Consider the following 25,439-nt stretch of genomic DNA (forward strand, 5'->3'; position numbering starts at 1 on the left):
CGTTTCTCATGATGTACTCCGCATATAAGTTAAATAAGTAGGGTGACAATATACAGCCTTGACGTCCTCCTTTTCCTATTTGGAACCAGTCTGTTGTTCCACGTCCAGTTCTAACTGTTGCTTCCTGACCTGCAGCACAGTCACCTGTATTTTGTACCCGACTCCCACCCTTGCCTCCAGTCGGTCCTCCTAGGAGCAGTCAGCAGAGGGCGCCCGTGAGTACCTAAGTCAGACCTCGCTCCTCCACTGCCCATAGTCCTCCAGGTTCCCACCTCCTCGTTGGTAAAAGCCCAGAGTCCTCCCCGAGTCCCACTGTGGTTCTGATTTTCATTTCCCTGGTGACTAATGATATTGAACTTTTTTTAAAAATTCACACAAACCAACAGTCCTTGAGTGTCTATTATGTGCAGAGCATCTTTTCATGTGCTTAGTGGTTACCCGAAAATTCATATCATCACCTTCGTTTTAACAGATGAAGAAATGGAAGCTCAGAGAGGGCTGGCCACTTCTTGAAAGACACATAGCCTGCAGGGGTGTGTGTGTGTGGAGGATGGAGACCAGACAGTCTGATTCTTATCTACTAGCTTAAAATGAGACTGCTGTGATCATCCGTGTACAAATCTTTGTATGCTTTTGTTTCGGTTTGGTAAATACCCAGGGGTGGAATGGCTAGACCCCCTGATAGGTGTATGATTTTAAGAACTTTTTGAGAACCCACCACACTGCTTTCAGCAGAGGTTGCCCCATTTTGCTCTCCCACCAGCCATTGTGGATGAGAATCCCAGTTGCCCTCTTCTCGTCAGCACTTACTATGCTCAGACTTTCCCATCTTAGCCACTCTGGTGGGTGGCATCTCACCGAGGTCTTCCTGGACTTTTTCTTAACATTCTCATTGACCACCTGCATGCATTTTGTTGCTGTTGTTAGAGTAAAAGCTAATATTTATGGAGCTGTGCAATAAACATGCATTGCTAGGCAGGACATGGAAGCAACCTAGATGTCCATCAACAGAGAAATGCATAGATATATACGCATGTACATATATGCAATGGAATGTTGTTGCTGTTGTTTAGTTGTTAAGTCACGTCTGACTCTTTGCAACCTCATGGACTGTAGCATGCTGGGCTTCCCTGTCCTTCACTACCTCCCAGAGTTCGCTCAAATTCATATCCTTTGAGTTGGTTGTGGGTTATTACTCATCCATAAAAAGGAACAAAATGGGGTCATTTGTAGGGACATAGATGGACCTAGAGACGGTCATACAGAATGAAGTTAGAAAAAACAGACACCATATATTAACACGTATGTGTGGAATCTGAAAAAATTGGTATAGATGATCTTATCTACAAAGCAGAAATAGAGACACAGATGTAGAGAACACACCTATGGATATGGAGCAGGGAGAGGGGAGTTGGCTGGATTGGGAGGTTGGGACCGACACACGACTGATACTGTGAGCGTGCGTGCGTGTGCTCTATTGATATGGTGAGCGTGCGTGCGTGTGCTCAGTCTCGCAGTTGTGTTGTACTCTCTGTGACACCATGGGCTATAGCACAGCAAGCTCCTCTGTCCATGAAATTTTCCAGGTAAGAACACTGGGGTGGGTTGCCATTTCCTCCTCCAGGGCATCTTCCTGACCCAGGGATCGAACCCGCGTTTCCTGCGTTGCAGGTGGATTCTTTACTGCTGAGCCACTGAGGAAGCCCTGATATTATGAGTATCTACTGTAAAACACAGGGAATTCTACCCAATGTTCTGTGTTGACCTAAATGGGAAGTAAATCCAAAAAGAGGGGATATATATGTTCATATAGCTGATTCGTTTTGCTGTACAGCAGAAACTAACACAATATTTTAAAGCAATTATACTCCAATAAAAAATAAAAAAGAGAAGAAAAAAACAACATTCATTGTGTGTTTGCTGTAGGCCAGGCCAGGTCAGACAGACACTGACTCCTCACTCTGACCTTTTTGGGTGGCAAGAAAAAGGAAAAAAGAACAAATAGAGACCCTCTGGGATTGCAGGTTGGGGTGTAAGGCAGGATAATGATGCAACTCCCTTCTGGTTCCTCTGATGCTGAGTGTCCATGAGACATGGGTGATGAACACCCTATTTTCAGCTGTGAGGACTGGAGAAGGGCAGGGACTTGTACAGGTACAGTGGAATCTGCCCCCAATTCCAGGGCTGTGCTCTAGCCTCTGATTCCCCCCCCACCCTGGCCCCCCCTCCTCTGATCCCTGCCCTGTGTGCCCCCAGCCTGGCCATAATCACCTTTGCTCCTGTTCTCAGCTCTGTGCCGAGAAATGGCCTTGCTCCCTGGCCCCTGGACCCCCTCATAAAATTGAACCCCTCGGGGCATGGCAGACCAACTTCCAATGATGGAGGAGCGGAAGAGGCAGTGGGGACAGGAGGATGGGGCCTCTGAGCCATCAAGGCTTGCAGCCCTGGACTTTGTCTCTCTGGGCCTCTGGGTGGAGCAGCCAGAGTTAGTAATTAGCCACCAGCTGGGCCCTGGGACCAGCTAACCATCCCTCCTCCGTGGGCCTCCCTTCCCCATCGTTTCCCCACCTGGTCCCCACCCAGGTCCAGCACAAGGAAGATGCTAAGTGAATGGCTGAGAATGACAAGCCACCCGCTGTGGATTCTGCTCCATTTCAGTATCCTTTAAGACATTTAAGCACTTATTAAGTACCTACTGTGTACTTTACAGGGCTTCCCAGGTGGCACAGTGGTAAAGAATCTGCCTGCCAGTGTAGGAGGTGCAGGAGACATGGGTTTGATCTCTGGGTTAGGAAGATCCCTTGGAGGAGGAAATGGCAACCTACTCCAGTATTCTTGCCTGGAGACTCCCATGGACAGAGGAGCCTGGCAGGCCACAGTCCATAGGGTCCCAAAGAGTTGGACACAACTGAGTGAATGAGCAAGCATACGTGTGTACTTTATGGCTACCACCTCCTTGGACACCTCTTATTTTGGCAGCTTTATGAAGGTGTAATTTACATGCCACGAACCACCTGTGTTTAAAATGTACATCTTGATGAGTTTTGTTATACGTCCACTCCCATATAACCATCGGCACAAGGGGGCATGGGTTCAATTCTTGGTCGGGGAACTAAGATTCCACACGCTGCATGGCACGGTCAAAAAAAAAAGAAAAGAACCCAACTATTCGTCCCTTCAATATTTACTGAGCACCTACTGTGTACCAGGTTTGGGTCTAGAAGCAGCAGTGATCAAAGCAGAGATGCCCTATAGTATGGTGGGAAGAGGAGAGGAAAGGAAGAGAAAAGATGATTTCACCTGGGAGAAGGGCTCTGGGGAGCCCAGCAGGGTGGTGCTGGGGTGGGGGTGTCATTGGAAAGTGTGATCAGGGAAGGCCTGGCCCAACTACCTTTCCTGGAGGAGGGGACAATGGATCCAAGGCGCCTGGAACCAAGTTTTTGTTCGGGTTCTCTGGTTGTTGGGTCTTTGTTCAAGTGGAGCTTTCCTCTCTTGTGGGGGCGGGGGGAGGCCCTGGGGGCCCCTACCCTGGCTGTGTGTCCAGCAGGGGTGCCCCCAAGATGAACATCTCAAAGAATCAACTTTTCCTCAGTCCCAATCAACTAATAAATGGAGACTTTGACCTTTGTCTCTCCCATTATCTCAAGACAGGCGAGCCCAGTGTGTCAAGGTACAGCTTGGAAGGTGTGTGATGGGATCTGGGTAGGGCCAGGTGGGGAGAGAGTTGGGGTTCTGACCAGGTCAGGGCTGGGACAGGTGTCCTCATCAAGGAACCATGCAGAAGGGCACCTCGGGTTCCTCATCTGTGAGATGGGTCTCCACTTCAGACGTCCCCCCCTCCCCTTTTCCATCATTCAAAACACATGGATCAAAAATGTCTAAGATTTTAAATTACATTATGATATGCAATGGGATGGCCCTCCAGGTTCCTGTGTCCATGGGATTTCCCAGGCAAGAATACTGGAGTGGGTAGCTGTTCCCTCCTCCAGGGGATCTTCCCAACCCAGGGATCAAACCTGGGTCTCCTGCATTGCAGGTGAATTCTTTACCGTCTGAGCCTCCAGGGAAGCCCAAAGGGGTTACAGGGTGAAACCAAATAAGAACAAAGTTTACAAAAAGGCATATCCTACTATTCATATACGGCAGTGAAAATATGTCCCTTTTTGAAACTAACCTTAAAAACCTCTAGAAGGACTTTCCTGATGCTCAAGTTACTAAGGTTCTGAGCTCCCAATGCAGGGGGTTGTGATTTTGATCCCTGGTCAGGGAACTAGACCCCACATGCTACAACTAAGAGTTTGCATGCCTCAACTAAAAAAAAAATAAACAAAAACAAAAAACGGAGAAGATCCTGCACACTGCAACTAAAAAGCCCACATGCTTCGATAAAGACTGGACATCTCACCTGCTGCAACTAAGACCCAGAGCAGCCAAACAAACAAAACCCTACGGGAGGGTCAGACACATTGGCACAGACACCTTAAAGGTAGCGTTTGAGAAGTAGTTGCAGTGTAGCACCCAGTCTTGAGGGAGTTCATTTGCATTGATCAGTTAGTAGTCCTAACTGAATGCCAATTGTTTGCTGAATATTGTTAAGAAAAAAAGAAACTCTGTCAGATAAAAACCATGTGAGAGCTGCCAGTGTCTTTATTTATAGTATTTTTATGAATTTTTTTAATGAATTTTTTAAAAACAATTCCAAGAATGAATTTTTCTATCTGATGCTGTAACTATGTCTTTCCCATTTGCGTGATTTCCAGATCCCTGTTGCTGACAGCAATGTCATATTTATTTTGAATTTCATTATTTTATTTTTTGACTTATTCACATCCTTTTTTTCTTTCTAATTACCTATTAGCCTGATATATAGTAGATGTTCAATAAATGAGAATAAATAAGCAAAAAAAAACATGGATTGATCACCTACTGTGTGTTTAGACCCCGTCCTAGGTCTCTTTTCCGAAGATGCCAGATAGTAAATATTTTAGTGACGCTGCAAAAACTCAACTCTGCCCTGGTGCAGGGTGAGAGCGGCCAACCTCCGTAATGAATGGGTGTGGCAATGCACCCATAAAAATCAACCCTGCAGTACTTGGTTTACAGTAGGTGCTTCATTAATGCTTGCTCCCTGCCTGGAATACAGCAGGCAACTCACTAATTCCTGATATACAGCAAGTGTTGCATTAATGCATGGTGTGTGCCTAGCTTACAGTAGGCATCACACTGTTTTCCGCCTGGTAATCCTTAGACAGTTGCTGTTCAGTTGTGTCTGGCTTTTTACGACCCCATGGACTGCAGCTAGCTACACAGTAGACACTACGTGAAAAGCTGGTCCATGCCTGGTATACAGTAGGTACTGCATAAATGGCTGGTAAATGTCTGGTATACAGCGGGTATTCCATTAATGCTCGCTCCATACTTGGCATATTAGCAGGTTCTGTATTAATGTTAAGCCCAAGCCTGGTATACAGGAGGCGTTCCATTAATGCTTGTTCCAAGAACGGATGAGAGGAAGTTTTGTTTCCAGTCAGGCAATGCCAGGGCGCCCCGGGAGGCCCTGAGGGCTGGTATCCGAGAGTCTCACGTGGGGCCTGGGTCGCTCAGCTCTGCGACCGCAGCGACCGGTCGAAGCCCCCTGCTCCTGGGCCAAGTGGGCCGCCGGTCGGAGCGGGGCCGAGCGGAGCCGAGCGCAGCCGAGCCGGCCACCCGAGTCGGCCCAGCCGAGTCCGCCACATTCCCAGAATCCCGGGCGGCCCCGCCCAGCTCCCGGCTGCGCGTCCCCCTTCCCACGTCGGCGCAACCTAACCCGCGGGCGCGCCCGCCTCGCCCCGCCCCTCCCCGCCCGCGTGACGCCCCGCCCAGCCCGACCGCTAGTCCCACCCCCGCGGCGGGCGCGCGGGCCGCCGCCCACTCCCATTGGCCGCAGCGGCCGCCCGTCGGCGCTGTCCGCTCGCGGGTTAGGTTGTGAGGCGCTGTCGCTCGGTCGCGGCGGCTGCGGTTGGCGGCGGCGGCGGCGGTAGTGGCGGTGGCGGCGCGGGTGGAGGGCGCCCGGGCGGGACCAGCGGCCGAAGGGGACCGGCGCTCGGAGGCGGCCGAGGCGGACCGCCGGCCCGGGGGCCGAGCGCCGAGGGCCGGGCGGGCGCGGCCGGGGCGGCTCGGGACCAGGGCCGGGCCGGCCGGGGGGCGGCGGCGGGGGCGGCCGGCGAGCGGCCGGGGCCGGGACGATGACTCTGGAGTCCATGATGGCGTGTTGCCTGAGCGATGAGGTGAAGGAGTCCAAGCGGATCAACGCCGAGATCGAGAAGCAGCTGCGGCGGGACAAGCGCGACGCCCGGCGCGAGCTCAAGCTGCTGCTGCTCGGTGAGTGGGGCCGGGGCCTGCGGGGTCCCGGCCAGCGATGCGCGTGCCGGCGGGCGGGCGGGCTGGGCGGCCCTGCGTGCTGTCTAGGGCGGGGTCGACCCCCGGGGGGTCAGCGCCTACCCACCTGTGCTGTCCTCTGCAGGGCCAGGGTCTGGGGTCAGCCCCTACCTACCTGTGCTGTCCGCTGCGGGCCCAGGTCTGTGGTCAATGCCTGCCCACCTGTGCTTTTTTCTGCGGGCCCGGGTCTGGGGTCAGCGCCTGGCCACCTGTGCTGTCCGCTGCGATCCCGGATCTGGGGTCAGCGCCTACTCACCTGTGCTGTCTGCTATGGGCCGGGTCTGGGGTCAGTGCCTACCCACCTGTGCTTTCTGCTGCTGGTCCGGGCCTGGCTTCAGCGCCTACCCACCTGTGCAGGGCCCGAGTCTGGGGTCAGACCCTTCTTACCTGTGCTGTCCGTCTCTGGGCCAGCCCATCCCTTCCACATGTGCTGTCTAGTTGAGCCTCTGACGTCAGAGGGGCCTGCCTCTGCCTCTCCTGTCCACATCAACGCCCTGGACCCTCTGGGTATGCCTGTGCCAGTGCTGCCCATGGCTGGTCCCCAGTCCCTGCAGGGCCAGCCCCTGCCTCAACTACCCAGCTGGGGTCCTTTGGGCCCTTTGGGATCAGTTTTGTCTTGGCTGTTCACCTCCGATCCCTGCAGGGACAGCTTCTGCTTCCAGGTCTGGCCCCCAGAACCCTCGAGGGTCTGCCCCTTCTCATGAGACCAGCCCCCTCCCTGCACTGGGCTGGCCCCTGTCCCTACCCCGCCAGGTGTGCCCCCTTGCTGACCCTAGCATCTGTTTGGGACCAGACCTTTGGGCTGTAATCCATCAGACGCACCCTTGCTTCCTGGGATCCCTTCTCGACCCTTCCACCAGGTGGAGCCCTGTTCCCTGCACACAGGGCCTGTCCTCCACACACACACACCACCATCGTCCCCCTTCCCCTCAGGTGGGTCCCCACCTCCCTTCCCTCTGCCGGGAAGACCTGTGTCCCTTCCTTTCCCAGTGGAGTATAGCCCGTAGGGGAGAAGACAGCCTTTCCTCTCTTTTTGGGGCCGGGGTGGGTGGAGCCCCTGAAGGAACCTGGGCAGCTTTTCAGAACTGGCCAACTCCTTGACCCCTCTCCTTAGTCCTAGTGGGAGCCTAGGTCCTCCTCCCCATCCTGAGGGAGACCCCTCTCCCGGTCTCCGTCTCCCTGTGGCACACCTGTTGCAGGGACCTGGTCGGCCTGGTGGTTGACACAGTGTAGTCACCCCAAATAAGGGCTGTTGGAGGACTTACCTCTGCAGTCAAAGGTAAGAAGTGGCGCCTGCGAGGACAGCGTGGTGCAGGCTGGCTTTTGCCAGTAGAGCTAGACTTTATTCCGAGGTGTGTTTGGAAGTTACGGCACGTTAATGTTACCAGGCCGAGGGACTTACTTGGGGGCTGCGTGCGCTTCCGCCTGCCCTGAGTGCACCCAGGCTCTGAACTGACCCGGGGTTCCAGCATGTGGGTTGGCGGCCTATACTCCTGCACCCTCGCTGGACCTGGGCTGAGGAGTCTTGCAGCAGATCAGAGCGTGTCCAGGGTCAGGACGGGGCGTCTGCACCCGCCCAGGAAGCTGTTAAGTCCCAGGCACGGGGGCAGATAGGAGGATGAGCGCCTGCAGGTCCAAGGTGAAGGTTAATGACCCCAGGAGGGCGGCTGTAAATGTGGGGCAGAAGTCCAGGGAACATGCTGCGAGGGTGGGGTGGGGGGGTGGTGATGCTGAACAGCCGCCCCGCCCACTCGACACCAGAAGCACCCCAGGTCCTGACAACCACAGGCGTCCCTGGACGTTGGCCCCGGGTCCCCTGAGAGCAGGGTCACCCCCGTTTGTGTTATTGGAATCAGCTCTGCGCTGTGTCAGTACACAGAGCTCAGTGTGTGTGACAGGGCTGGTGGTGATAGGTGTAGGTTGTTTTGTCATGTGTCTGGATGCTTAAAAAGGGACTGTTCATGTTTGTATGGTCCAAAGCCACATATGTGCTTGTACTCAACACAGTATGTCTGCGAATGTGGGTGATGATTCGATTTGGTTGGTCTTGTTACTCCTGGCCGCGTCCTTGTGGACAGTTGTCTGTGGTGGGGAACGGGCGACCCTGAGGTGTGGGGGGGCACTGCAGTGGGTAGACTGAGGTCCCCATGGCTCAGCATCACTCTCCCGCTTTGCAAGAGAGACCCCAGGCCCAGGTAGAAGCTCCTCGTGGGTGTCCCTGGCAGGCTGGCCAGCTTTCACTTCCTGGAACCCTTCTTGGGGCAAGTGCGGAGACCCACAGAGGAGACCCCTTAGGGCAGGTTTCTGCTCCTCAGAGCAGGTTTCCCTAGAGAGCTGAGGCCTGCCGCGGGAAGCGTCGCCCTGGGAGCTGAGCAACAGAGCGGCTCAGGGATTTCTAAATAAAGCAGGGCGGTCAGTTCCACAGGCTTCCTGTCCGGCCCGCGGCGGTGGAAAGGCCCGGAATCCGGCCCGGGGTGTGGTGGCCCCAGCGGGAAGGGTGTGCCTGCCCCGTTTTGAGGCACGAGTGGAACGTGGCCGTGGCTATTGGCAGTGGCCTTGTGTGTCCTCCATGGACCCCGGGAGCTGGATGCCCCTTGGGCCTCTGGGCCACTCCTTGCAGCCACCCCTCTCAACCCACCCCAGAGTGTGTCTTAGGGGCTTAAGAGCTAAGTAGGCGCCATCCCTGGAGGTGCGGGAGCCTGGACCCACTTTCAGGACGCCTCTCTGTGCCCTGTGTGCTGCGTGGGAGGGCGGGACTCTCCCTTCCCAGGGCCCCCAAGCTGTCTCCAGGCTTGTCCCTGGGCCCCGACTCCTGTACACAGATGCGTCCCAGCCTCCAGGAGCCTCGGCTGAGCTGCTGAGAGCCCCGAGGAAGTGCTCCGCTCAGATGTTTAACCACAGGAGGTTTCACTTTCTGATTTTTGTGGTGGAGCCCTGCTCCCTGCTGCTCCCCGTGGTCACTGCTGCTCTGGAGCTGGGGGCTGGGCATTTGGAAGCGGCTGCAGTGGGGACCCCTGGCAGGAGGGAGGGGAGCCCACTTATCCCTCCTCTGCCCAACAGGGTCTTGGGGGCAAAGTCCAGCCCTAGGTGGGCGGGTCTGGTCTGGGCTGAGCCTGGGTGCGCGGAGCCCAGGGCAGTGGCGTCTTTGGTCCCCGCAGGGCTCCTCTCCTATCAGGACAGGGAGCCATGGGCCTGTTGGCCTGGTGTCTGTGGTGGGACACCATGGTGTCCAGGGCGTCTCCGTGGGCTTTGGGGGTGCCCACGTGCAGGGGTATTTTTTTGGTGGAACTCCAGCTTCTCAGCACTGGGACCCCGGCCTCAGGCTTGCAGTTAGTGCCCCATGCCCCAGCCCCTCTGTCTCCTAGGTGGCCGTGGTCTCTCCTCTGCAGGGCACCTGGCCAGTTGCTGCCAAGGTGTCCCCATTGTTCCCCTCACGACATGCCCCCTCTAGGCGCTGCCACCCCTCAGCCAGCACAGAGCCCTGCAGGCCTCTGAGACGTTTGCTGGGTGACTCTGCTCAGTTGAACACAGTTCCTCCCGGCAGGTGGAATGGGGATGCCTGGGTGCCCCGGCTTGGGCGTCCTCACATCTCTTCTATATGTGAAGCTTCCTGCTCAGAGGCCCGTTGCCACTGCCGGTGGCCCTCTGCTCCGGGGCATGGATAGACAGTGACTCAGGACAGCCCACAGTTCCCACCTGCCCGAGGCCTCCCGCAAGCGGGCGTGGAGGGCCTCCTGCCGTGCCTGTCTGCTGGGGGTTAAGGCGTGGTGCCGCGGGGCGCTTGGCGCACAGTGGTGCTGAGCCAGTGCTAGGTGCTGTCTCCCCCTACCTGAGGCTTTGCCCAGGTGCCCCTGGGAGGGGGTTTTGGTCCCCGGTGCCTCCTGAGCCTTGGTTTCTGTTCTGTGAAAGGACAGTGTCCCACTGATTGCAGGGCTATGGGGGGGTCAGGTGGAGTGATATGTCAGATGGGAAGCACCCTCTGCACCCATTTCCATTCACAGCGTTGCACTGGCCGGTGTCCCGCTGCTGCTGTGCAGGCCTCCCTGTCCCTCAGGGAGGTCTCTGGAGCTTGGCCCTCAGAGCCAGGCCCTGTTCTGATCCCAGCCCCCACCATGGAGGTTTGCTCATGGACCTTGATCAGGCCCAGAGCTGGAAGGTCAGAGCCCTCACGGAGGCCGGAGGCCGAGGAGGGGGAAGTTTGAATGGGAGGTGGGTCGTCCCATCTCTCCTGAGCCTCAGTGGGTAGGCGGGGTGGGGGGACTCACAGCAGGTCTCCTGACTCCTGAGAGTCAGGTTTCAGGGAGGGCTGCACTGGGACCCAGCATGTGGGGACGAGTAGGGCTGGCCCGGAGGGGTCTGGTGTCCTGCACCTGGAGCCACCTGGGCAGGACAAGGCCCTGCCGGCTTAGCAGCCACTGTGTGGAGGTCAGATAAAGGGGTGAGTCCCAAGGCCCATCCCACGTCCTCCCTCTGGCCATTGTCTGCCTCGAACCCACTGCTGTGGTGTCTTCAAGGCCCTGCGACTGTCCCCCTGGCGCTCCTGCACTCTCTCACTTCCCTGGGTGGCTGACACACGGGCCATGGCGAGACAGACTGACATGAAGCCGGAAGCTCTGAGCCTGTTGAGGTCTGACAGTTACCAGCTGTGTGACCTCAGTGAAGCTGCGGGACCTCTCTGTGCCTCAGCCTGCTCACCTGTCCAATGGGAGGTGGGGTGGTAGACCTACCAGTGAATGAATGAATGATGAATGAATGAATGAATAGGCCAGTGGGGACAAGGGGGTGCGTGCAGGCACTATCCTCGACTACATATATGAGGAGTCTGCGCTTTCTTTGTCCTGGCACGAGGTTGGAGTCCTTCTTTGATCTTAGACCTGTTGACACAGGATTTCTGGCTGTGTCTTCAGGAGCCCAGATATCCGGTGGTGTTCTCGCCAGGGCTCCTGGGCTCCTGGGCTTCCTGGCTTCACAGGGGTTAGGGACAGCCAGGCGGCAGCCCTGAACCCCAGCTTCTGACGCTGATGTTCTCTTGCTGGATGGTGGCCACCTGCTGCACACAAGAGGCCCCAGGGATGATGTCAGCCCAGCGCCTCCCTTCTGCCCTCCAAGCCCTGGCCCTGTCCCCAGCTTTCCCATATCAGAGTGGCGGCTGCGGGCTCAGACCCACTTCCTCCTAATCCGAGGTCTTAGATCTTGGCCGACCTGGCAGGCAGGCTGTGGCTTTCTCCCTCCCTCGTAAGACAGGCTGCTCTTCTTCCTCTTCTCCAGGCAGTCTCCACTGGGCAGCTGGTGATGCCGCTGAGTGCCCAGAGGGCGTCCTGCAGGCTCTGGGCCTACTGCGTCAGGCTGACCCTGCCAGGTCCCACAGCCAGGACCTCCCTCGCCTGGGCTGACCTGTTCTTGGGGTAGCCACTGGGGATGCAGAGGGCCCGGGGTTGGGGTGAGGGGGTGGGGGGCGTGTGACAGAGCCGAGACCACGGGTGGGGCCAAGTTCTTTTGGTTCATTCAGGGAAAATTTGTGTGGTGCCTTCTGTGGGCCAAGCCTGGGCTGGGGTGCAGGGCTTCAGGCAGACCCTCGCCTTCAGGGAGCCGGCTTCAGCTGGTAGGATGTTGGGGGTGCTGGAGTGCTTCTTGGAAAACATGAATAGGGGTTTCTGTGCAGAGATTTGGGTCAGTGTTTGGACGGGGGAGGGCCCGATGGGTGGTCGAGTCCTCATGTAACGTTGGGCCTGTCCTGTTGGCGGGGGCCAGGGACCCACAGATGCAAGCCTGGGTTCTGAGCATGGCCAGGAGGGGAGGGCTGTGGCCGTGGGTGCCCTGTGCGTCCCCTGTGCAGGTGTAGGGCTGGAACGAGGCCAGCACAGGTTCTCCACGGTCTTGCTTGTGAGGCCTCGCTCTTCCCCCTGCAGGCAGCTGTTGAAGGGTTTTGAGCTGAAGGGCACAAGTGACCAGATCTTCTGGAGGGACTGACGAAGAGCTGGGGTGAGCTGGAGCTGCCTGGGACACCTGGGCATCAGCCACAGCAGACGAGTCCAGCTGTGAGGGCCAGGCGGGCCTTGCGCCCAGAGACTTCTCTTTGCAGATAGACGTTGGGTCGGGTGCACTGGGGCCTGGCTGTTGGCAGCATGTGGGCTGAGTTGGCCCAGGAGACGGGCATCTGGAGGGGACGCCCAGACCGTTTCCTCTCTCACGCTCCCGGGCACAGTTGTGGCCAAGCGCAGGCCTGTGGGCTCCTGCCCGTCGTGCTGCTGCCTTGCTGCGGAGGTTCCACAGGGGCTGGCCCTGAGCACGGCCGACAAAACCCTTAACTGGTGAGGCTGTCCCTGGGGGCCTGGCCTCTGTGGCCACCACCTCCCCCCACCCCCTTGCCTTTCTCTGTTCTTCCTGGCAAAGTGACACTGCCACGTCCCACTCTGGGCCCGCCGTGTCCCTTTTACACCTGGTTAAATTGAGATGCTCCCTGAGCTGTGTAGGACTTGGAACAGGCATTGTGACATGATCGCCAGTCAAGGCCATCTTGCCCTGTCACCTCGCCAGTGCCTTTTGCTCCTGGCCTGGATCATGGCTCTGTCTTCACAGCGGCTTCTCTGCGCTGGCAGGGTTTGGGCCACGTGCCTTGTCCAGGACCCCCGTGTCTCCAGGGTTGATTATATTTCCAGCTTCCTTGGGGTCCATCTTCCGTTTCTCGGTTGGGGCGTGTCCCACTGGCGGTGTCTGGGTGGGCCCTCGGCCATCCCCGTTGTCCTCGGCCGCTCTCTGGCCTACATTCACGGCTCCTTAGTGGTCACTCCCTGCCCACGGTCCCTGGCTGTGGGTGCAGGCCATGTGCTGGTGTGTGTGACCCTTGGTGCTTGGCACTGCCCTTGAGGGGCGCTGTGGGGGCTGCTCACCCCTTTGGTGCCGGTTCTGAAGATGCTGGCTATGTCTGCCTCAGAGGCAGCTTTCTCTGGTCTCCTGGTGCCCTTGCACTCACGTGGCTCACTTGCCTGTCCTGCAGTTGAGGGGGCTCAACACAAGGGGCCGCCCTCTCCTCCTTGGCTGACCTGCGGCCTGCAGGGGCTTGGGCTTGAGTGGCCACCGTCTGGTGTTTCCAGTGAGAAACCCTTCCAGACGACCAGCAGGGCATGGATCTTTTTACAGTAGAATTTTATCAAAACCAGCGATCCTGCCCCCAGAGGACCTTGGGCCCTGTCAGGGAACATCCATGGTTGTTTCACTGAGGATAGGGGCATCAAGAGGGTGGGGACAAGGAGACTGCTCCACAGCCCATAGAACCTGCGATGAGCCCGATAGCAGCAGTGTTGGGAGGACCTTGGTCCAGAGGTGACCGCGCTGGACATGGTACTCCTGTGTGCCACCACCTCCTGCCCACCCCCACCCTACCCCGTGCAATGAGTGTTCGTGGATCTCTCAGGGAGGTGTGGGGTCATCCTCTCCTGCTCCAGAACTGGGGTGCCTTCATGGGAGTGGGCAACTGGCCCTGGTTGGTGCTGTGCAGAGATAGGAAGGGGAGGGGTGGCATAGGGGTAGTCACCACTTGGAGACAGAACCAGAGTTGGGTTTGTTTATTACAAACCCAAGGACTGAGGGCCTTTATGGATATCCTAGAAGGGGCGGCTGCATGAGGCTCCTGCTTTGTCCAGCTTGAGACTTGGGTCTCCCCAGGGGACCACCTGCAGTCAGATGCAGTTGGAGGGCCTACTGCTGCAGGACAACGTGGTCACTGCGGGGCACTCAGAACCTGTCTCTTCTCCAGGAACCCCCCTGAGCAAGGAGGCGGGCAGCAGATACCTGAGAGAGACCCCCGCAGGCATGGTGATAGGTCCCAGTGCAGGGGGGGCTCCTGCCCCCTGCCCATGGCACCGGTGGCCGTGAGCCCCACAGGGTGTGGAGAGCATGCAGCTCAGGCCCCCGAGTCGGGGTGGGGGGCACAGGCCACTCCGGGTGAGGAGGATGAGCCTGGGCAGGTGGGCTGGGGTGAGTCTGGGGGATTCTGAGTCCCCAAAAGGGGGCCCTGGGCCTTCGGTCCATGGGTGAGTGGGACCTGCATTTGTTATCAAGTAGGGATTGAAGCGGAGAAGGCAATGGCACCCCACTCCAATACTCTTGCCTGGAAAATCCCATGGACGGAGGAGCCTGGTGGGCTGCAGTCCATGGGGTCGCTAGGAGTCGGACACAACTGAGCGACTTCACTTTGACTTTTCACTTTCATGCATTGGAGGAGGAAATGGCAACCCACTCCAGTGTTCTTGCCTGGAGAATCCCAGGGATGGGGGAGCCTGGTGGGCTGCCGTCTGTGGGGTCGCACAGAGTCAGACACGACTGAAGCGACTGAGCAGCAGCAGCAGCAGGGATTGAGGCGGTGCATCCTTAGGATGTAGAGTTCTCTCCTGCTGTGCAGTAAAGTCACCCTGTAACTTGGTAGCTGAAAACCATAGGCAGGTTCTGAGGAGAGGGTTCTGGCATGGCCCCTCACATGGCTCCTGTCTATGTGGGCCCCTGTGGAGCTATCCCCTAGCCCCTGAGAGTCCCAGAGAGACCAGGGAGCCCAGTGCCTTCTGGGACTGTCTCGCAGTGCCAGGCTGTCCTTGGTCTGGCTCTCTGGATTGGAAAGGGGGATCAGGCTCCGTTTCTGTGAGGGAGGTGTCACAGAGATTCCTGGACACATTGAAATGTAAAATTGGTGTGGCTATACTTGGGGGTGAATGAAAGTGGGGAGATGGTTTTGCCACTTAGAGGTGACAGGGCAGTGAGGGGCTGAAGCAGGAGAGGCTTGGGGAGCACTGGTGCCCGTGGGGCCAGGTGGGGCTGGCGCCGGCACGCTGTGCATTGGGTAAGGAAGGGGAGGACAAAGAGGCCCCCGGGGTCCCTCTCAGGGGGGTTGCAGCTGACTCTGATCCCCAGCTCTGAGGAGGTAGAGCCTCTGCGCTCCCCTCCCTGAGGTGCACAGATGTCAAACTCATGCCCCGAAGGAAAGCTGTTCTGGTTGGAAGTCATGGAAGAGGAGCAGCTAGGGGTTGGTGGGACGCTGCCACACAAGGGTGCTTGGGACCTGGGAGTGAACCTGCAGCCACCCGCAGTTAAGCAGGTGGTGGCATCTGGGAGACACTTCACTGTTGCAGCCTTTGGTTCCTTGGCTGCGGACGGAGTTAATTCAGGCCCCAGTCTCTGCAGGTGCAGCTGCCGCTCCCCTCCTGTCCCTGCCCACATCATCGTCCTGACCTCCTAAGAGGCTCGGTTCCCTGGCTCCCCGCGTAGATGTGGGTGTGCAGGGGAGGACGCCTGATTCTAGGGACAGCAGCGGGCCGGGCCAGGCATGTCCCTGCCTCGCCCCCACGTGGGTGGGGCTCCTCATGGGCGGGCACAGGGAACACAGGGCTGGGGTCTCACTGGGCCGTTTGCAGGCACGGGCGAGAGCGGGAAGAGCACGTTCATCAAGCAGATGCGCATCATCCACGGGGCGGGCTACTCAGAGGAGGACAAGCGGGGCTTCACCAAACTGGTGTACCAGAACATCTTCACCGCCATGCAGGCCATGATCCGCGCCATGGAAACGCTGAAGATCCTCTACAAGTACGAGCAGAACAAGGTGAGGCCGGTGCTGCTGCGCATCCTGCAGCAGTTCACAGCCTGTCCTGCAGGCCTTCCGCGTGCGGAGTTGGACCTTTGGGACCCTGGAGAGTGGCACTTTTTCTTACTTTCTTTTGTAACAGCTTTATTGAGAACATTTACGTATGAAGTCATCCACTTAAAGTGTGCATTTCACTCATTTTTAACATATTCACGGCATTGTGCAACCATTGTCTCTAATTCCAGAACATTCTTATCATACCAGAAAGAAACCGTGTCCCCATCAGCAGTCACCCATCACCCCCACCCCCTCCTTCCTCCTGCCCCAGCCCTTGACAACCAGGAACCCACCTCTGTGTCTGTGGATTGGCCTGTTCTGGACATTTCCCATCGGTGGAGTCACACCCTGTGTGTCGTTGTGTGTCTGCTTTTCTCACTGAGCGTCATGTTCTCGGGGTCTGTCCACATGGTAGCGAGTGTCAGGGCTTCTCTCTGTGGCTGAGTCATGCTCTGTGTGTGGATGGACCACAGTTGTTTATTCATCATCCGTCGAGGGACATGAGGTTGTCTCTACTTTCTGGCTCTTGAGGACACGCCACTGGGACATTCGTGTGCAAGTTTCTGTTGTGTGCGCGTCCTCGTGCTCCTGGGTGTGTCCACAGCAGTGGAGTGTGGAGTCCAGCATCCCTGTTGGTCTGCCCTCTGGAGCGGCTGCCCCCTGCTGGCCGAGCGGTGTTCTCCTAGTTGTGCATCACAGCGGTCTCTTGCTGGCCGCCTCCCTTGGCTTTCCTTTTGTAGATCTGTTTTCAGGGGCTCCTCATTCAACCCCAGGAGTTGCCCAGGCTGACAGTGGCACCAGAGTCCACATATGTCCCATAGGGTTTATTTACATTAATCCCTTCACTTTGAAGCTTCAGACAGCCAGTTCACCAGATGTTGGCATCTTCATGCCTTGACGCTCGCTGTTATCAGGGACCCTAGAAGCCCAGTGATGAGTTGGGGGCCTGGCCGGCCTGGCTGTGGGGCCAAGTGTGGGGGCCTGCTGGAGCCTCTCGCCCTCTGATTTGTAAGATCACTTCCACTCGAGGCCCCTCCAAGTCCACCTTTGGTCATGAAGTCCAGCAGAGTCTGGAACAGGGATCAGTGGATAGAGGCCTGTCTCTAAATGGCAGATTTCTCGGCACAGGCCACGCCTGCTCGCTTACCTGTCATTCATGGCAGGGACAGTGTGGCTGTAGGAACAGACCTCTGGTCCCTGATCTCCGTGCATCCACAGTCAGGCAGGTTTTCTGGGGCTGGAGTTGCTTCTCCAGGCTTAGGCTAAGAAGTGGGAGGGGCTGAAGGACATGGCTGTAGGGGAAACTGGAGGCTGGGTGCCACAACTGGGAGGGCAAGGGTTTGGGTTCCAGAGCCCAGGCTGGGGCCCCCTCACTCCATTTGGGATCCACCCCACTGTGTCTCCTCCCCAGTCACTCAGCTGAGTGTGACTGGACCACCCTGAGCACAGGGCTGAAGGGGAAGGGGGGGTCTCCTGAGAGCCCTCTGCCCCATGTTGTGTGTGTGTGCACACCAGTGTGTACATGTGTGTGTGTGTGCGCACATGTGTGGCCCTCTGGGCAGCAGTTCTTGAGGAGCGGGTCTCTAAGCCCTGTACTCCAGGGTCTGTGTGGAGGCTCCATCCTGGAGGCGTGAGTCATTGGGCCGCTCCTATGAACCCAGCCTCCACTCCGTGGTAGGTGGCTCTGGCCCCCAGCCCTGTCCCAGCTGCACACAGAGTACCTAGCCCTTCAGAGACTCTGAGGGTTTCCAGAGCCATATGCCCGGAAACGGGGCAGATTCTTCCCGGGTCAGAGCAGTTGGTCAGAGCAGTTCTCTGTGCCTTGGTTTCCTCTCCTGTGACCTGGGAACACGGGAGCTCTGCGGTGTTTGTTCCTCCGTCCTGTTCAGAGCCTACTGTCCCCTCCTTTGGGGCACCTGGGCACTGAGGCATGTGGCATTCCTGCTTCTGGGAGCCGCTTTCTGTCCTGAGTTTTGCTTCGGGGATCCGGGCCTGGGGAACGGTCACTGCCTGTCACTTTGCTGTGATTTGTGTTCATGGGAAATGGAAGTCGATGGTTCTGAGTCGGCCACTGGCACCGTGTGTCCCCCCTGCCTACCTCTCCCCCTGCAGGCCAACGCACTCCTGATCCGGGAGGTGGATGTGGAAAAGGTGACGACCTTCGAGCACCGGTACGTGAGCGCCATCAAGACCCTGTGGAACGACCCCGGCATCCAAGAGTGCTATGACCGCCGGCGCGAGTACCAGCTCTCTGACTCCGCCAAGTAGTGAGTGGGGCCGGGGCGTGCTGAAGGCTGGGAAAGGGGATGTGGGGGTGTGGATGGGTGGGGGGTGTGAGTACCAGCTCTTGGACCTCACCAAGTAGTGAGTGGGGCTAGGGCAGTGCCTGGGGCCAGCGGAGGGGAGTGGACAAGGTGTTGGGTGACGCCGTCTGCACGCTGCTCTTCAGCTGGGACGTGGACGATTCACCCAGGGAGGAGGGCATCTGCGGGGGTTTCTGTTGTCTCTGCCCCTTTTCTGTGTAGCTAAAACTGTTCCAAAGGAGTAGGCCTGGTTTTGAAAAGCTACCCTACTCCAGCCTACAGTCTCTCTTGGAACTCCTGCTCCATCCCCAGCCCTGATAGCTGGCCCCTAGAGCCGACGGGGCTCATCCCATGCCTTCCCTGCAGCCTCATTTTGTCCCTGTCCGTTCTGTCCCAAGTACTTGGGCTGCTTCGGCCCCTCCCAGCCACTCAGGGGCCCAGGGCAGTCGAGGGAGACCCCAGGGGTGGCGGGAGGCCCCTCGCAGCCTGCCTGAGCCCACCCCGCACTGTGTTGCAGCTACCTGACGGACGTGGACCGCATTGCCACCTCAGGCTACCTGCCCACCCAGCAGGACGTGCTGCGGGTGCGCGTGCCCACCACGGGCATCATCGAATACCCCTTTGACCTGGAGAACATCATCTTCAGGTGCCCGGGCCCCGGGGGGGCGCCAGTGAGGGGTTGTCATCTGGGGCTGTCCCCAGGTTTCCCAGGGAGCCAGGGCCTCGTGGCGTTCAGGGGCTGAACGGGGGCGGCCTGGGGAGCATGGCTTCAGACGGAGGAGGATGCGGGTGCCTGCAGGTGGGTGGGGGGTCTGGAGTCCGGGCCAGAGCAGGGGTGCTCTGGGCAGTGGAACGACCTGAAGGCCCCTCAGCAACCCTGTCCTACAGGCTTTGTGGCCAGAGTGGACTCAGGGCTGTCCCCAAGGACAGGCCCTGCCACTCCATGAGATCATAGCTTGTCCAGAGCTGCCAAGTGGCAAAGCCAAGTGTGTCTCCTGGGACATCCATAACAGATGACCACAGATGGGCAACTTAAACCATAGAAATGTGTCCTCTCCCAGCTCTGCAGACCAGCTGTCTGGGGTCAAGGTGGCAGCAGGGCTGGGCCCCCCGAGGGTGTGGGGAGTCATCTGTCCCGCCCCTCCTGGCGCTGGTGGTGCTGGCTGCCTGCGGCATTCCCTGGCTCATAGCCATATCGCTCTGTCTCCCTGTCGTTATCATGTGGCTGCTTCCCATGTCTGTGCCCATATTTCCCTCTTACGGTGACACCACCAGTGTCTGGGTTCAGGGCCCTGCTCTGGGGTGACTGTGTCCTAATGGTGATGCCTGCAGGGACCCCACTCCCAGATGAGGCTGTACAACTGCAACCAGGGCCCAGGCTCCGGGCGAGGGGAGTCTGCTCTGGCTGTGAGCCCTCCCTCCCTGCCATTGCCTCACAGGGTCCCCTCTGCTGGGCGAGCCCACCCCAGGTGGGGGCCCAGAGACAATGCTGCTGGCAGATGCTGCCCTGCACCTGGAAGTGCCAGCCAACTCGGTCAGGTTAACCTTGAGGTGCCCTCTGGCTAGAGACCCAACTCTGCCCCCTGGGACCCTACTGCTCAGGCGAAGGCTCCTGGGACAGAGAGAGAGCCTCGGGTCCCCCTGCCTGCCCCCTTCGCCCTTTTTCACCCATCAGAGCCCCTGATGATTCCCTCAGGCCCTCAGAAGTTGCAGGCATCACCCCACCCATGCCTGAGGGTACATTTTCTGGTGAGAGTTCAGCATTTTGGTCTCTTTCAGATTTTTGATAGAGTCTGGGATGGCAGAGGCCCGCAGGGCACAGACGGGTCTCTGCTGCCTGTGACAGATGACTGAGGGACGGGCTCCGATGCCATCAGGGGGTCCTCGTGGCTCTGGCCAATGCAGCCGTCCTGAGGGAGGCAGGGTTTGCTGCAGGGGCAGTGTCTTCTGCAACCCAGTACTGAACCTGTGTGCCTCGCTGTGCAGGATGGTGGATGTGGGGGGCCAGAGGTCCGAGCGGAGGAAGTGGATTCACTGCTTTGAGAACGTGACGTCCATCATGTTCCTTGTGGCCCTTAGTGAGTACGACCAAGTGCTGGTGGAGTCGGACAACGAGGTGAGGCCCGCGCTGAACCTGGGGATGTGGGCCACAGGCCTTTTGGGGGGCCTGATGCCAACCTACCACCCTCCCCGCAGAACCGCATGGAGGAGAGCAAGGCACTGTTCCGGACCATCGTCACCTACCCCTGGTTCCAGAACTCATCCGTCATCCTCTTCCTCAACAAGAAGGACCTGCTGGAGGACAAGATCCTCCACTCCCACCTGGTGGACTACTTCCCGGAGTTCGACGGTGAGGCGCCCTGCCAGCCATCTCTTACCCTCTCTGGGCCTCGGTGTCCTGGTCTCTGGCGCAGGGCGGGTGCTTCCAGAGGCTGTAGAGAGGCCGCAGCACAGTTAGTGTGGCTAAGCTTCGCGGGTGCCTCCTGGGACCCTAGAGGGTGGGAGACCTTGGTGTCCCCCAGGGGAGTGTCTGTGGGAGGGGGTGCCCTGCGGTCACTGCTCGCTGGTATGTCCCCTGCCTCCCCAGGCTTGGGCACTGGGAGGTGGGGGGCACTGGAGATGCAGGTGGACCCGGGACCATCCCCACCTCCCACCTGGGGATCCCTGGAGGTCTGGGGAGTGGTCAGAGCTCCGCCACTCCCACCTTGGCTGGTGGCAGGGAAGGAAGGAGCATCACAGATGTTCCAGGACATGTCCCCCAAGATGCTGCCTATGGAGCCAGGAGGCTGGGTGGGGCCAGAAGTGTGGGCTCTAGGCTGGGGTGGGTGGTGGGTGAGCACAGGAGGCTCTGGGGGGTGGGGGCCAGGAATGTAGCTGGAGGTGCGTTATTGACACATGCCCTAGCGTGGGGTGTGCTGTGGGCCGAAACCACAGAGGTGAGGCAGGAGTGAGGGAGGTAGGGAGAGGAGGTGGGTGATGAGTGAGGGGTTAGGTGAGGGGGGCTGACCCCAGGCCAGGACAGGGACCTCTTCCCAGAGCCTCCCCCACCCCGGCTCACCCCGCCCTGCCCCGCCCCTCCCAGGCCCCCAGCGGGACGCGCAGGCCGCCCGGGAGTTCATCCTGAAGATGTTCGTGGACCTAAACCCCGACAGCGACAAGATCATCTACTCGCATTTCACCTGCGCCACCGACACAGAGAACATCCGTTTCGTCTTCGCCGCTGTCAAGGACACCATCCTGCAGCTCAACCTGAAGGAGTACAACCTGGTGTGACCGGGACTCCCGCCAGCCGCCTGCCGGTCGCCAGTCACCCCACGAGTCGGGGTTTCATATTTTTAAACAAATGGTTTTTATTTCACAGTTATCAGGGGACGTACACCTCTCTTCCTACACACCTCGTGCACCTTCTCGTCTTTGTCAGTGGCAGAGGCCGCCTTTTTCTGGCCTTGACTTGTGGCTTGCTTTTTTCTAAAAAAAAAAAGAAAAAGAAAAAAAAAGAGAACCCACAGCAGACAGGCAGAGAGGAGACCCGGCACCAGCGGCGCTGGGTCGCAGGACATGGCCGGTTTCCCGTTGATCTCGGAGCCGCGGAGATGCAGTGGCTGGGCTTCTCTTTCTTCCCGTGTTAAGTTATTGACACCCTCACCACAGTCGCCCTGTTTCTGCACCGGACTCCAAGAAGTGGGGGTGGGTGGCGCCCCCCGCTGCCCGCCCTGGGAAGTGCCTAACCATTTTTTTTTCTTTTTTTTTTTTGAGGAAACAAAACTGCAGCCCAGGGCCTCTGGCAGTCCTGCCTTTGGTGGGAGCCCGAGGGTGGGAGCCCAGGTGCGTCGGGTTCTCTGGTCAGGGTGGGGGTGGGGGGGCTCCCAGCACCTGTGCTCCCCCTGGGAGCCCTCCTGGGCTCCAGCGCCAATCCCAACACCGAGGGGCCCACAGGGACCCAGAGTCGCTCTTTATTTTGTTGTATTTTGTGGCCATTTCGGAAACAGTGGGGATGCGGTGGGGACTTTTTCAGAATCTTCTCAGGTCTGTCCCCGGGAAGCAGAAAGAGAGTGAGGGTCGCCCTGGCAGGTCCATGGCCATCAGGGCGGTGCCCACTGCCCTGCGTGTTGCCCAGAACCAAGACCTCGGGCTCGTGGCAGCCGGAGGTGGGCCCTCGGCCTGGTCACAGCCGCGGCCATGGCCAGGCACAGAGGCACCTCCCAGAGGGCCTGAGGCTCGGTTTCTGGGGAAGGCGTGGGCCAAGGGCTGCGGTGGTTGGTTTTGTGTGCTTGGCTTCTTGCACCAAGGTGCGGAGAGTGGCCCACTGGTGGGGCTCGCACCTGCCCAGCGCACCTGGGCCCTAAACCTGAGCACTCGGGCGGCCCTGGATCCCTGCAGAGAAATGATGGGAGAAGGCAAACCAGCTCCGCCCAGCCGGGTCCCGGCCCCACCCCCACCGCGGCAGCCCACCCCCACCCCACCCCTGCCCTCGTGATAGGCGGGGCCCGGGGTCGGGTGGGGGGCACACTTCCTGGCCTGTTTTCCCCTGGTGTCTTCACCGGAAGGGCCCTCTTTTGTGCCATGTGTCCACGTGTGGGATTTATACCCTAAGCCTGATGTGTACCGAGGGGGGAGGGGGGGACGGGGGGACAGGTGGTGCCGCTGGCGGTGGGCTCCCGCGGTCCCACATCACACAGGGAACTGGATCGGGCTCTTGAGGGGGAGGCGGGGTGGGCGACGTGCACCCAGAGTATTAACTTCCTGAGAGGTCAGCGTGCCAATATCCCAGGGCAGGCCCGGCCCCGCAGTGCCAAACCTCCCCATCCGGCCTGCTGGGACCCCACCAACTTGGCCCCACCTCCGCGCCGGGAGAATGGGGTGGCAGGTTTCAAGCCCTCCTCGCCCCCAGTATGAACTTCACCTCTGCGGCGCATCCCTGAGTGCCAGCCCCCACCCCCATGTCACATCACCCAGCAGAACTGCCCTCCGAGTGCCAACGCCCCAGGGGCGTGAGGAGCCCTGCGGCCGGCGGGGGCGACTTCGCCTGCTTGTATATTAAACAATCCTGATTTCAGACAATTTAAATCTTAATCTATTTAAAAAAGAATATTATATAAAGATGCTGTTTTTAAACCTTTTGTCATTTGAGATGCATGTATCTTCTGTGCGGGCTGAGGGGTGGGTGGTCAGCTCAGTGCCGGCCATGTCCAGGCAGTGCGTCTGCATTGGGGCCCACACCCCTTAATCCAGAGAAAGCTGGTGGAAATTGACTTTTCATACCTTTCTCCTGAAATGAATTCTGTTTTAAATTGGAATAAATTTTGTTCCTAAACACGTGGCCCCACTCTGGCTTATTTTCTGTTGCTGGCTGGGGTGGGGTGGGGGGGGGGTGCAGCAGAGGAACCCTGAGGCCCCCAGGGTGTCACTGGATTCCCATGTGGCTGGAAGGGGTCTTGTCACCTTCAGGTTGGGGTCTCAGCTCGGGAACCACAGCCCGGCTGCCTGGGGTGTGCCTCCTTCCCTGGGCCCAGCTGGCCATTCACTGTCACGGATGCTCTTGGAAATATGTGCCCCTCCCCTAACCCAGTTGTGTAAACCAAGATGTTGGGCCAGTAATCTCCTTCCCATCTCTCAGTCTTTTTTGGTTTAAAAATTTTTTAAATACATATATTGTGGTAAATACACATATAACTTACCATCTTTACAATTTTTAAAATCAGATTTTATTTGTGTTCCAGTGGGTCATTAGCAATAAGTCATGAGATCAGGTCGTGCATGCATGCCTAGTGTGTTTGACTCTGCAACCCTATGGACTGTAGCCCACCAGGCTCCTCTGTCCATGGGATTTTCCGGGCAAGAATACTGGAGTGGGTTGCCATTTCCTCCTAGGGGATCTTCCCAACCCAAGGATTGAACCTGCATCTCCTGTATTGGCAGGCAGATTCTTTACTACCAAGCTACCTGGGAAGCCTCTCTTCACCATTTTTAAATGTGCAATTCAGTGACATTAATTTCATTCATAATGTTGTGCAACCAGCAGCACTAACGGTCTCCAAAACCTTTTCATCACTTCAAACAGAAACTCCGTCCTTGTTAAGCAATAACTCCCAACCTCTTCCCCAGCCCCCGGCCCCTGCCACCGTATTTTCTATGGAGTCTATAGGGATCTCCTGTGAGTGGAATCGGAGTTTGTCCTGTGTGTAGCTTCTCTCACTGCACATCGTGTCCTCCAGGTTCATCCATGGTGTAGCAGGTGTCAGAACCTCCTTCCTCTTTAAGGCTGAATCATTCCAATGGTGTGGATGGGCCACACCATGTTTGTCCATCATCTGTCTGTTGGTGGACACTAGGCATATTCTGCCTCTGACTGCCATGAATCATGCCTCTGTGAACACCGGTGTGCAGGTGCCTCTTTGAGAGGGCTTTCCATCTTACTGGGTGTAAAGAGAAGTGGAACTGCTGGGTCACACCGTGATGCTACAGTCAACCATTTGAGGAACCACCAGACTGTCTCCACAGCAGCTACCTTATTTTCATGTTCCCACCAGCCATTCACCCGATTCCCACTTCTCCACATCGTCCTCCAGTTTTATTTACTCACTCATCAGCGGAATGGAAATGCCTAGAAGACCTGTGTATGCCAGGCATTGTCCTAGGCACTGCATATACAGGGAGGAGAACAGTGTTTATCACCACGACTCACTCTGTGAACTAACAGCCAGGGAAAGAGGCATGGGGAGCAACAGGGGCCACTTCAGACAGGCTGTTCAGGAAAGGCCTTTCTGAGAAGGCGGCATATGAATAATATGCTGGGAGATGTGAAGGGATCTGTGCTTGTGCTTAGTTGCTCAGTGTGTCCAACTCTGCGAGTCCATGGACTGTAACCCGCCAGTGTCCTCTGTCCATGGGAATTCTCCAGGCAAGAATACTGGAGTGGGATGCATGTCCTTCTTCAGGGGAACTTCCTGACCCAGGAATCGAACCGGGGTCTCCTGTATCGCAGGCGGATTCTTTACCAGCGGAGCTACCTGGGAAGTCCCAGTGAAGGACTTTCCAGGCAAAGAGCACAGCCCAGTGCAAAGGCCCTGGGGCAGGACTGTGCCTGACTG

The 25,439-nt window shown here is 57.9% G+C and overlaps 1 protein-coding gene across 1 annotated transcript; it reads left to right on the plus strand.

Annotated features, from left to right (window-relative positions):
- The first annotated feature begins 6,161 nt into the window (after positions 1-6,161).
- GNA11 (G protein subunit alpha 11) lies at positions 6,162-23,664 on the plus strand. Its single transcript, XM_006047865.4, has 7 exons — positions 6,162-6,360; positions 15,822-16,006; positions 18,158-18,312; positions 18,866-18,994; positions 20,335-20,464; positions 20,545-20,698; positions 21,431-23,664. The coding sequence occupies exons 1-7, from the start codon at positions 6,225-6,227 to the stop codon at positions 21,619-21,621; spliced, it is 1,080 nt and encodes a 359-aa protein (XP_006047927.1). The 5' UTR covers positions 6,162-6,224; the 3' UTR covers positions 21,622-23,664.
- The last annotated feature ends 1,775 nt before the right edge of the window (positions 23,665-25,439 follow it).

This window comes from Bubalus bubalis, chromosome 9 (assembly GCF_019923935.1).
Source record: "Bubalus bubalis isolate 160015118507 breed Murrah chromosome 9, NDDB_SH_1, whole genome shotgun sequence".
Taxonomy (NCBI): domain Eukaryota; kingdom Metazoa; phylum Chordata; class Mammalia; order Artiodactyla; family Bovidae; genus Bubalus; species Bubalus bubalis.

Excerpts from the sequence above, each read along its gene's own strand:
- GNA11 (XM_006047865.4), top strand. The coding sequence starts at position 6,225 with ATGACTCTGGAGTCCATGATGGCGTGTTGCCTGAGCGATGAGGTGAAG. Across the intron at positions 18,995-20,334 it reads CTGGAGAACATCATCTTCAG|GATGGTGGATGTGGGGGGCC; the intron begins GTGCCCGGGCCC and ends CTCGCTGTGCAG. Across the intron at positions 20,699-21,430 it reads CTACTTCCCGGAGTTCGACG|GCCCCCAGCGGGACGCGCAG; the intron begins GTGAGGCGCCCT and ends CGCCCCTCCCAG.